The 12,580-nt window shown below is 38.0% G+C and overlaps 1 protein-coding gene across 7 annotated transcripts in view; it reads left to right on the top strand.

The window, feature by feature from the left end:
- The window catches only part of SP140 (SP140 nuclear body protein), a 78,482-nt gene that overhangs the window by 40,157 nt on the left and 25,745 nt on the right, over nucleotides 1-12,580 (top strand). For 5 of the 7 annotated variants that reach the window (XM_082631032.1, XM_082631036.1, XM_082631035.1 and 2 more), the window contains 3 exons: nucleotides 9,396-9,482; nucleotides 9,697-9,813; nucleotides 10,853-10,906. In XM_082631032.1, coding sequence (XP_082487158.1) covers nucleotides 9,396-9,482; nucleotides 9,697-9,813; nucleotides 10,853-10,906 — 258 coding nt within the window. The remainder of the gene's footprint in view (nucleotides 1-9,395; nucleotides 9,483-9,696; nucleotides 9,814-10,852; nucleotides 10,907-12,580) is intronic. The other 2 variants (XM_082631034.1, XM_082631037.1) reach the window with 2 other exon arrangements.

The following is a 12,580-nucleotide window of genomic DNA, read 5'->3' as shown; positions in this document are numbered from 1 at the left end:
GGCCTTTATATAAATAGTTTGTAGCATCCTTGCCCTGAATGCCCATCAATAGCTGTCAGCCTGATATTTCTTAATGCAATTTATCCTCAATTAAAATTTATTTTAGAAGCATAATTACAAGTAAAACCATTATTTTTTTCCAGGAGTTGGCTTGGGACAATGACATGTTCAAAAATTCTTCAAATTGGCTCTACTAGAAATATTTTAGAAGAACTGAATTATAAAGTTAGGGTGGTGATCGTCCTAAGTGAAGTCAGTCTTGGAATGTTATTATTAGTAGTAACATTATGGGGAAGTCAGAGGCTTCAAACATGAAACCAGTAAATAGAAGAACTAAAGTTGTAAGGATAAAGGATAAAAATATGAAGGAGAATGTGACAATCAGTGTGACAATCTAAGCATCCAGGAAGACCTTATTCTGATGATCTTGAGTGGAAGCAGTTCTACTTCATGGAATTATCTGCATGTTCTGGGGATCTTTGGGTAGTAAAAAGACATTAAATAATCCACTTGATACCTGTTTTTATATGGGTACCTGAAGAGATTGAAAATCTGTTTGTTTCCACAGCATTCAGAAGTTATGATCTACTTCAAATGCATAATGGCTTTCAGTTTAACAATTTGACATGTCCTAGAGAAGGCTCTATGTTCAGTCACTTGAGACAATTTTGCTTTCTGTAAGGGAATGAACTCTACAAGGGAGTCTGGAACAGTCATTGCATAACCAGCCTGGTATTTCATTTTACTTTATTTTCTTTTGTCTCATTTAATTTTATTTTTATTTTAGAGATAAAACTTATCACCAAACAATATTAAGTCAGGATTTAGTAAGGAAGTATCTAAACTATCTCTTCTGGAAGTGGACATTAGAAACTAAGTCCTAGGATTCTCCTTCCTTGAGTAAGAATATTACTCTATAATACACACACACACACACATATATATGACATTTCCTTTATCTATTTATCTATTGATGAACACTTAGGTTGTTCCCATGTCTTTGGCTCTTGTTTAAATAATGCTGCAATGAACATTAGGGTGCAGATTTTGTTCCCTTTGGATTATATATCCAGGAGTGGAATTGCTGGAACATATGGTAGTTCTATTTTTAGTGTTTTGAGGAAACTCCATGCTGTTTTCCACAGTGGTTGCACCAATTTACATCCCACCAACAGTGCTCAAGGGTTTCCTTTGCTCCACATTCTCACCAACATTTGTTATTGCTTGTGTTGACAATCTCCTTTTCTTAAACATCAACTCTGCCATACAACGTAACCTAAAAATGGGGGTAATGTCTTACGATAGTCACGGTCCCTGGGGTTTAGGAACAAATCTTGGGAGGTCATTTTAGAATTCTACCTATGACAATGAAGCTTGAGTCAATCGCCAGAAAATAACTATCCAGATGAGCCGTTGATTTTCCGAAGCAAATAATATAGGCTATCAAACAAATTAAAACACCAAAGAAAGCTGAGCATAAGTGTGTTAAAGAAAAGAATTTGACTTTAGAAAAGACTGTAGTAATTGGCTTAGGCACTACAGGGAAGTGAGGTATACCTATTTTGTTTATTTCCTGCATATCTTGAATATGCATAGTATAGGCATACTGATGCTCAGATTAACTATAAAGTGATCATGTGTAGGAGAATTTTCCAGGAATTCTAAGGTTAGCCCTTCTTAGTACACTTAATATGTAGTTTCATTTGCAGAATAGAGCCTTACCTATTAAATTTTTAGGAGTTTCTTAGAAAAGAAAGGACAGTTTGTTACATAATGGTCTGAATATAGCAGTTATTGGTTGGCACATGGAACTACTCTTGGTCATTTTTTTCAGTCCTTTTAGAGAAATATTATCAAATGAGTCATTTACTTTTAACATGCCAAAAGTTCCCCACTGAAATCTAAAGACATCTTTTGTGAAAATTTACCATTTATTAAGTGCAAGTTAGAATCACACTGAGAGTACAGAGAGGAAGTGAAAGTTCTGCCAGTGGGAGATTGTGACTTTGGCAAAGACAAGCCCAAGACATAGAGTCATAAGTATGAATGGTGTCCTGAAAATAGAGTATTGTGCTCATCAATCAAGCAGAAACTAAAAAGAAGACATATGATCAATTATATGATAACAGTTATGTACTAAACAAAAGGATTTTCTTTCAAAAATTAATATGATGTCAAGTATCCTCATGAAAGTTTTGGTGAGGGACCGAAGACAAAATGTGACAAAATATATTTGCACAAATTATCTACTTTCTAATGGACCCCCATCCATTAATTAGTCTTTGGGGCTAGCTTGGATTGGGGATTTATCAAGTCTATGCCCCTATCTATTTGCTTTGGATCACTATCTTCTAATAATCAAGAAGCACAGGAAAATCAGGAACAGACAAACACACATGAGACAAGACTTTTAAAAAATAGACAAAAGAAAAGTGAGAATAAATGAAGTAGTGGAAGAATAAGCACATTAACAGAACATTTGCTAACTGCTGTCCTGCCAAACCAAAATGTCTACTTACTTTGTATCTAATTGCATACACATCTTTAAATAATAAAATAAATTCAGAAATAAAACTTCAGTAAAACAAGTCAGGGCTCAAGTTGTTCTTGAGATGGATTCACTTGGCAGTGGATCAGGAAGACAATCTGAGTTGTGCACAAGAAGCTGGGGTTTTGGACCAACACCTGTTGGTCCAAGGGTCCCACAAGACACCCCTAAGCAAGAGTCCTCAAGATGATCTTGGTGGGAACACCATTTGTGAAGGAAGAGTGGCCACCGTGCAATATTTGAAGCTAAAGCTGGATTTATTGCTTGCTAAGCAAGACGCATGGTGGGAGGAAGCACTGTACACAGTTTTTTTAATAAAGGAAACTGCTGATTTTACTTATTTTTTAATAAATTTTTATTGGAGTATAGTTCATTTACAATGTTGCCTTTTTATTTACAGTTTTGGGAAGCATGTAGTTCAGGGACTGCAGACTTTCAGAAACAGGAGTGTTTATAAATTGGTTAGCAGTTAGCCATACACATAGGCTTTCTGAAGTGTGTCTGTTGCTGACTGGCTGATTTTAGTAAGTGTAAGGCTGCCACTGATTAGCTGACTTTAGATGTCGTTAGTGATGCAAGCAGTCACTGGCCAATTGGGATGAATTTAAAACTGGTTCTGGCAATTACTTTTTGCAACTTTCAAAGGACAGTCAGTTTTTCCTAGAAGGATAAGATCTTTTAATTTTATTCTTAGGGATAAAAGTAGAAAAATAAAAGTAGAGAAAGCAGAATGAGGTTCAAAAGATGGCAAAAACATGGCTCTGTCGGATCTCAGATGTGATTATTGAAGCAGATATTCTTTTTCCCAGAAAGCAGTTCATTGTTTTTTTTGGTTTTTCTTTTCTTTTCTTTTCTTTTTTTTACGTCTTTATTGGAGTATAATTGCTTTACAACGTTGTGTTAGTTTCTGCTGTATAACAAAGTGAATCAGCTATATGTATACATATATCCTCACATCCCATCCCTCTTGCGTCTCTCTCCCATCCTCCCTATCCCACCCCTCTAGGTGGTCACAAAGCACCGAGCTGATCTCCCTATACTATGTGGCTGCTTCCCACTACCTATCTATTTTACATTTGGTAGTGTATATATATCAATGCAACTCTATCACTTTGTCCCATCTTACCTGTCCCCCTCCCTGTGTCCTCAAGTCCATTCTCTGCATCTGCATCTTTATTCCTGGCCTGCCCCTAGGTTCCTCAGAACCATTTTGTTTGTTTGTTTTTAGATTCCATATATATGTGTTAGCATACGGTATATGTTTTTCTCTTTCTGACTTACTTCACTCTGTGTGACAGTCTCTACTTCCATCGACCTCACTACAAATAACTCGTTTGTTTCTTTTTATGGCTAATATTCCACTGTATATATGTGCCACAACTTCTTTATCCATTCATCTGTCGATGGACACTTAGGTTGTTTCCATGTCCTGATTATTGTAAATAGAGCTGCAGTGAACATTGTGGTACATGTCTCTTTCTGAATTATGGTTTTCTCAGGGTATATGCCCAGTAGTGGGATTGCTGGGTCGTATGGTAGTTCTTTTGTTAATTTTTTTAGGAGCCTCCATAGTGGCTGTATCAATTTACATTCCCACCAACAGTGCAAGAGGGTTCCCTTTTCTCCACACTCCAGCGTTTATTGTTTGTAGATTTTTTTATTATGGCCATTCTCACCAGTGTGAGGTGATACCTCATTGTGGTTTTGATTTGCATTTCTCTAATGATTAGTGATGTTGAGCATCCTTTCATGTGTTTGTTGGCAATCCATATATCTTCTTTGGAGAAATGTCTATTTAGGTCTTCTGCCCATTTTTGGATTGGGTTGCTTGTTTTTTTTAATACTGAGCTGCATGAACTTTTTGTATACTTTGGAGATTAATCCTTTGTCATTTGCTTCATTTGCAAATATTTTCTCCTATTCTGAGGGCTGTCTTTCTTCTTATTTATAGTTTCCTTTTAAGTTTCATTAGGTCGCATGTGTTTATTTTTGTCTTTATTTCCATTTCTCTAGGAGGTGGGTCAGAAAGGATCACCTTGTGATTTATGTCAAAGAATGTTCTTCCTATGTTTTCCTCTAAGAGTTTTATAGCGTCTGACCTTACATTTAGGTCCTTAATCCATTTTCAGCCTTTTTTTTTTTTTTTTTTTTTGCCTCTCACTGTTGTGGCCTCTCCCATTGCGGAGCACAGGCTCCGGACACGCAGGCTCAGCAGCCATGGCTCACGGGTGCAGCCGCTCCGTGGCATGTGTGATCTTCCCGAACCGGGGCATGAACCCGTGTCCCCTGCATCGGCAGGTGGACTCTCAACCACTGCACCACCAGGGAAGCCCCAGCCTATTTTTGTGTATGGTATTAGGAAGTGTTCTAATTTCATTCTTTTACATGTAGCTGTCCAGTTTTCCCAGAACCACTTATTGAAGAGACTGTCTTCTCTCCATTGTATATTCTTGCCTCCTTTATCAAAAATAAGGTGACCAGGGGCTTCCCTGGTGGCGCAGTGGTTGAGAGTCCACCTGCCGATGCAGGGGACACGGGTTCGTGCCCCGGTCCGGGAAGATCCCGCATGCCACAGAGTGGCTGGGCCCGTGAGCCATGGCCGGTGAGCCTGCGCGTCCGGAGCCTGTGCTCCGCAATGGGAGAGGCCACAACAGTGAGAGGCCCGCGTACCGCAAAAAAAAAAAAAAAAAAAAAAAAAAAAAAAATAAGGTGACCATATGTGCATGGGTTTATCTCTGGGCTTTCTATCCTGTTCCATTGATCTATCTTTCTGTTTTTGTGCCTGTACCATACTGTCTTGATCACTGTAGCTTTGTAGTATAGTCTGAAATCAGGGAGCCTGATTCCTCCAGCTCCGTTTTTCTTTCTCAAGATTGCTTTGCCTATTCGAGGTCTTTTGTGTTTCCATACAAATTGTGAAATTTTTTGTTCTAGTTCTGTGAAAAATGCCATGGGTAGTTTGATAGGGATTATACTGAATCTGTAGATTGCTTTGGGTACTATCTTCCTTTTCACAATATTGATTCTTCCAATCCAAGAACGTGGTATACCTCTCCATATGTTTGTATCATCTTTAATTTCTTTCATCATTGTCTTATAGTTTTCTGCATACGGGTCTTTCGTCTCCTTAGGTAGGTTTATTCCTAGGTATTTTATTCTTTTTGTTGCAGTGGTAAATGGGAGTGTTTCCTTAATTTCTCTTTCAGGTTTTTCATCATTAGTGTATAGGAATGCCAGAGATTTCTGTGCATTCATTTTGTATCCTGCTACTCTACCAAATTCATTGGTTAGCTCTAGTAGTTTTCTGGTAGCATCTTTAGGATTCTCTATGTATAGTATCATGTCATCTGCAAACAGTGAGAGTTTTACTTCTTCTTTTCCAATCTGGATTCCTTTTATTTCTTTTTCTTCTCTGATTGCTGTGGCTAAAACTTCCAAAACTATGTCGAATAGTAGTGGTGAGAATGGACACCCTTGTCTTGTTCCTGATAGTAGAGGAGATGGTTTCAGTTTCTCACCACTGAGAACAATGTTGGTTGTGGGTTTGTCATATATGGCCTTTATTATGTTGAGGTAAGTTCCCTCTATGCCTACTTTCTGGATGGTTTTTTATCATAAATGGGTGTTGAATTTTTTCAAAAGCTTTTTCTCCATCTATTGAGATTGTCATGTGGTTTTTATCCTTCAATTTGTTAATATGGTGTATCACGTTGATTGATTTGCATGTATTGAAGAATCCTTGCATCCCTGGGATAAATCCCACTTGATCATGGTGTATGATCCTTTTAATGTGCTGTTGGATTCTGTTTGCTAGTATTTTGTTGAGGATTTTTGCATCTATGTTCATCAGTAATATTGGCCTCTAGTTTCCTATCCTTGTGACATCTTTGTCTGGTTTTGGTATCAGGGTTATGGTGGCCTCGTACAATGAGTTTTGGAGTATTCCTCCCTCTGCTATATTTTGGAAGAGTTTGAGAAGGATATGTGTTAGCTCTTCTCTAAATATTTGATAGAATTCGCCTGTGAAGCCATCTGGTCCTGGGCTTTTGTTTGTTGGAAGATTTTTAATCACAATTTCAATTTCAGTACTTGTGATTGGTCTGTTTATATTTTCTATTTCTTCCTGGTTCAGTCTCAGAAGGTTGTGCTTTTCTAAGAATTTGTCCATTTTTTCAAGGTTGTCCATTTTATTGGCATATAGTTGCTTGTAGTAATCTCTCATGATCCTTTGTATTTCTGCAGTGTCAGTTGTTACTTCTCCTTTTTCATTTCTAATTCTGTTGACTTGAGTCTTCTCCCTTTTTTTCTAGATGAGTTTGGCTAATGGTTTATCAATTTTGTTTATCTTCTCAAAGAACCAGCTTTTAGTTTTATTGATCTTTGCTATTGCTTCCTTCATTTCTTTTTCATTTATTTTTTATCTGATCTTTATGATTTCTTTCCTTCTGCTAACTTTGGGGTTTTTTGGTTCTCCTTTCTCTAATTGCTTTAGGTGTAAGGTTAGGTTGTTTCTTTGAGATTTTTCTTATTTCTTGAGGTAGGATAGTATTGCTATAAACTTCCCTCTTAGAACTGCTTTTGCTGCATCCCATAGGTTTTGGGTCATCGTGTTTTCATTGTCATTTGTTTCTAGGTATTTTTTGATTTCCTCCTTGATTTCTTCAGTGATCTCTTGGTTATTTAGTAGTGTATTGTTTAGCCTCCATGTGTTTGTATTTTTTACAGTATTTTTTTCCTGTAATTGATATCTAGTCTCATAGCACTGTGGTCATAAAAGATACTTGATACAATTTCAATTTTCTAAAATTTACCAAGGCTTGACTTGTGTCCCAGGATATGATCTATCCTGGAGAATGTCCCATGAGCACTTGAGAAGAAAGTGTATTCTGTTGTTTTTGGATGAAATTTCCTATAAATATCAATTAAGTCCATCTTGTTTAATGTTTCATTTAAAGCTTGTGTTTCCTTATTTATTTTCACTTTGGATGATCTGTCCATTGGTGAAAGTGGGCTGTTAAAGTCCCCTGCTATTATTGTGTTACTGTTGATTTCCCCTTTTATGGCTGTTAGCATTTGCCTTATGTATTGTGGTGCTCCTATGTTGGGTGTGTAAATATTTACAATTGTTGTATCTTCTTCTTGGATTGATCCCTTGATCATTATATAGTGTCCTTCTTTGTCTCTTGTAATAGTCTTTATCTTAAAGTCTATTTTGTCTGATATGAGAATTGCTACTCCAGCTTTCTTTTGATTTCCATTTGCATGGAATATCTTTTTCCATCCCCTCACTTTCAGTCTGTAGGTGTCCCTAGGTCTGAAGTGGGTCTCTTGTAGACAGCATATATACGGGTCTTGTTTTTGTATCCATTCAGCCAGTCTATGTCTTTTGGCTGAAGCATTCAATCCATTTACATTTAAGGTAATTATCGATATGTATGTTCCTATTACCATTTTCTTAATTGTTTTGGGTTTGTTTTTGTAGGTCTTTTCCTTGTCTTGTGTTTCCTGCTCGAGAAGTTCCTTTAGCATTTGTTGTATAGTTGGTTTGATGGTGCTGAATTCTCTTAGATTTTGCTTGTCTGTAAAGATTTTAATTTCTCTTTTGAATCTGAATGAGACCCTTGCTGGGTAGAGTAATCTTGGTTGTAGGCTTTTCCCTTTAATCACTTTAAATATGTCCTGCCACTCCCTTCTGGCTTACAGAGTTTCTGCTGAAAGATCAGCTGTCAACCTTATGGGGATTCCCTTGTATGTTATTTGTTGTTTTTCCCTTTCTGCTTTTAATATTTTTTCTTTGTATTTAACTTTTGATTGTTTGATTAATATGTGTCTTGGCACGTTTCTCCTTGGATTTATGCTGTATGGGACTCTCTGCACTTTCTGGACTTGATTGACTCTTTCCTTTCCCATATTAGGGAAGTTTTCAACTATAATCTCTTCAAATATTTTCTCAGTCCCTTTCTTTTTCTCTTCTTCTTCTGAGACCCCTATAATTCGAATGTTGGCATGTTTAATGTTGTCCCAGAGGTCTCTGAGACTGTCCTCAATTCTTTTCAGTCTTTTTTCTTTATTCTGCTCTGCAGTAGTTATTTCCACTATTTTATCTTCCAGGTCACTTATCCGTTCTTCTGCCTCAGTTATTCTGCTATTGATTGCTTTTAGAGAATTTCAAATTTCATTTATTTTGTTGTTCATCATTGTTTGTTTGCTCTTTATTTCTTCTTGGTCCTTGTTAAGTGTATCTTGTATTTCCTCCATTCTATTTCCAAGGTTTTGGATCATCTTTATTTCCAAGATTTTGGATCATTCATTACTCTGAATTCTTTTTCAGGTAGACTGCCTATTTCCTCTTCATTTGTTTGGTCTGGTGGGTTTTTACTTTGCTCCTTCATCTGCTATGTGTTTCTCTGTCTTCTCATTTTGTTTAACTTACTGTGTTTGGGGTCTCCTTTTCGCAGGCTGCAGGTTCGTAGTTCCCATTGTTTTGGGTGTCCGTCCCCAGTGGGTAAGGTTGGTTCAGGGGTCTGTGTAGGCTTCCTGGTGGAGGAGACTTGTACCTGTGTTCTAGTGGGTGAGGCTGGATCTTGTCTTTCTGGTGGGCAGAGCCATGTCTGGTGGTGTGTTTTGGGATGTCTGTGAACTTAGTAAGATTTTAGGCAGCCTCTCTGCTAGTTGGTGGGGTCGTGTTCCTGTCTTGCTAGTTGTTTGTCATGGGGTGTCCAGCACTGGAGCTAGAAAGCAGTTCGTTTCAGTTCAGAATATTAGTGTGCATTATGAGATCCCCAGGAACTCTTCCCTAATCACTGTCTCAGGGTCTGTGGACGGTAATTTTCCTGTTTCTCTTTAGTATCTGGCAAACTAGAAGCTCTCCGAATGAATACAGAAGGAGATTCTGAAGATCTAACTTCTAGTCCACCATCTTACGATAGACAAGGTAATTATGAATTAAGAAAAAAAACAGAAACAAATTCTGGTAAAGAGAAAAGGATGAGGAAGGGGGAAAGGGAGACTTAAAGGAAGAATCAGGTGTAGGGAGGATCAATGAAAGATTTCAGAGGAAGAAGTAGAAAAAGTGGGATCAACAAGGGTTCAGAAAAGAGGATCACTAGGGGAATGAAGAGTCCTCATAATTCACAATTTTGGCCCAGGAACAGAGCTACCAACAGTTGGAAATGAGAAGTGTCCTTGTGTTATGTGTTTCTCAAAAGATGTGCCAAGAGGTCCAGAAGGAAGTACTGAAAGTAAAGAAGCTAGTGCCAGGATGGGTAAGCCTACCTGAGTGTGGTGAGATGGGGGTGGCTCCACTGGTAACACAGACGCAGGTTGGGTGGTGGCAGGTGGTCCAGTCCCTCCCAGTATCCTGATCTCTGCATTTGCTTGACCTGATCCTTTTGGGAAGAGCAGGGAAGTAAGAGATCATTATAAAATTGTGTTTAAGGGATGGCCCATGTTGATTATATATGGATGATGTAGTGGAAATACACTTTTAAAAATGGCAGTACATTGTTTATTATATCAGTATATTACTAATAAAGCCTTGTGATTTACAATGTTTTCTATCCCTGTCACCCAAGAAAGTCAAGTGTATGTCCACTAGTAGATAATAGTGTCATTTTTTTCCCAACCTTAGAAAGGTCTCAAGAGATAACTAGTCCTGTCACTTAATTGTCAGGAGAAAAGACTTCAGATCAACTATTCTTAACCCAGCACATTTTTTTTTTTTTTTTTTTTTTTTTTTTTTTTGCGGTACGCGGGCCTCTCAGTGCTGTGGTATCTCCCGTTGCGGAGCACAGGCTCTGGACGCGCAGGCTCAGCGGCCATGGCTCATGGGCCCAGCCACTCCACGGCATGTGGGATCTTCCCAGACCGGGGCACAAACCCGTGTCCCCTGCATCGGCAGGCGGACCCTCAACCACTGCGCCACCAGGGAAGCCCCCAGCACATATTTTTGATAGATGTTCTCCAGCATGTCACTTGTTTATATAGTGATCCTATTAAGTTTTGTACATCAAATCTTATTTAATCCTAACAAAATTCTTAAGAACTAGACAAATATCCCTGAGTAAACTGAAGTACATAGGTATTGAAGAATGTTTTTCAAAGTCCCATTAAGAAATAAAGGAAGACCCAGGGCCCATCCTGGACTCTCACTTCTCAATTCAGTAGGTTTAGTTCCTTTAGAAGGAAGGGACAGGTTATAACCCAAACATCTTTATAAATTCAAGCCTTTTGCCGTATGAATCATCCTAAGATTTATAACTTTTATTTATTCATTTTTGTTTCCTCACCACCTGTTTTTTCTAGATACTGTGGATCTTGGAAACAACTCTACTTTGGGAAAACTCAAGAGGAAAAGAAGTAAGAGTGCATACAGTTTTACTTGCTTTTGATATTAAAATGAGTTTTTAAGGCCAGTTTCATTATTATTATTTATAATAATAAATATTAATAATATGACAGCCCCATAAAGATGTCTATATCCTAATCTCTGGAACCTGTAATCTGTTCTCTTACATGGCAAAAGGGATTTTACAGATATAATTAAGATAGGGACCTTGAAAGGGGCGATTATCCTGGATTATTGTGGTGCATCCAATATCATCAAATGGGCCTTAAAAAAGGAAGAAGTGTGTCTGGCTGTGAAGAGAGGGAGAAGCGATTATGGAAGATAGTCACAGAGAGATGCAATATTGCTGGCTTTGCAGATGAAGGGGAGGAAAAAGGAATATGGGTGGCTCCTAGAAGCTGGGAAAGTAAAAGAAATAGATTTTCCTCTACAGCCTCCATACAGGAATGAAGGCCTACTGAAACCTTGATTTCAGCCCAGAGAGACCCTTGTCAGACTTCTAACCGACACAAGTGTAAGATAATAAATTGTTTTAAGTCACTAAATTTGAGGTCATTTGTTATGGCAGCAATAAAAGAGTAATGCAGAATTTTTGGCCATGGGAAGTGGGGTGCAGCTAATAATGCATTCCCGAAAATGTGGAAGTAGCTTTGGAATTGGGCAATGGCCAGAGGGAAATTGGGTTATAAGAAGAACTTTAAGTAGAATGATAGAGAATGTCTAGATTGCCTTGAGCAGTTTGTTAGTAGAAAGGTGGTGCTGAAGACTCTGCTTGTGAGGACTTGGAAGTGAAAAACATGGTAGAGAAAACCTATATCATATTAGAGAATGCGTAAATTGTCATGAAACCACTGTTAGTTTAAAGGTGTCACTGAAGGAAATAAGGAACATGTTTTTGGAAATTAAAGGAAAGGGGATCCTTATTATATAGTGGCAGAAAGCTCAGTGAAATTCTATCCTGAAGTTATGCAGAAAGCAGAATTTTCTGGATATATAGCTAAGGAGATTTCTAAGTACTATGGTAAAGGTGCAGCTGGTTTCATGTTGCTGCTTAGAGTAAACTGTGAGAGGAAAGAGATAAGTCAAGGGAAGAACTGCTAAACAAAAGGAATAAGAACTTGATGATTTGGAAAATTCTTAGCCTATTCAGATTGCAAAAGATGCTCATATTAGGAGTTTCATTGTCAGAAAAACGTGTTCTGCAGTGACAACCAAGAGTGTGGCTGTATAACTTTTTGCTAATGCCCCAGAAGTAGTGAAAAGTCAGGGTATTCAGTCATATAAAATGATCTTCGAAGAGGTTAGGTTTGTGACCCATAGATACCTTCAGCCATCTCAGCAGAAGTGAAAAATAGATATGTGAGTATACAGGAAAGATCTGTAGAAGAGACTGTTGTCTAATGGAGGAGATCCCCATGACATACATCAGAGATTGATAAGATTCTTGAAAACGTCATACCAACAGAAACAGAGATGTCCTTTTTCTAGTGCCTGGAACCTGTAATCTGTTACTTCACCTGGCAACAGAGACTTTGATGGTGTGATTAAGTTAAGGATTTTGAGATGCAGAGATTTTTCTAGATTATCTGGGTGGCCCCCATCAAATCACAGGGGTCCTTAAAATCAGAAAACCTTTCCTGCTATGGAGAGAGGGGTATGTGACTATCAGATAATGATCAGAGAGA

This window comes from Mesoplodon mirus, assembly GCF_964341445.2.
Source record: "Mesoplodon mirus genome assembly, chromosome: 8".
In the NCBI taxonomy this organism is placed as follows: Eukaryota; Metazoa; Chordata; class Mammalia; order Artiodactyla; family Ziphiidae; genus Mesoplodon; species Mesoplodon mirus.
Note: the sequence above shows the minus strand (reverse complement) of the source record. Positions and strands in the feature narration are given on the sequence as shown.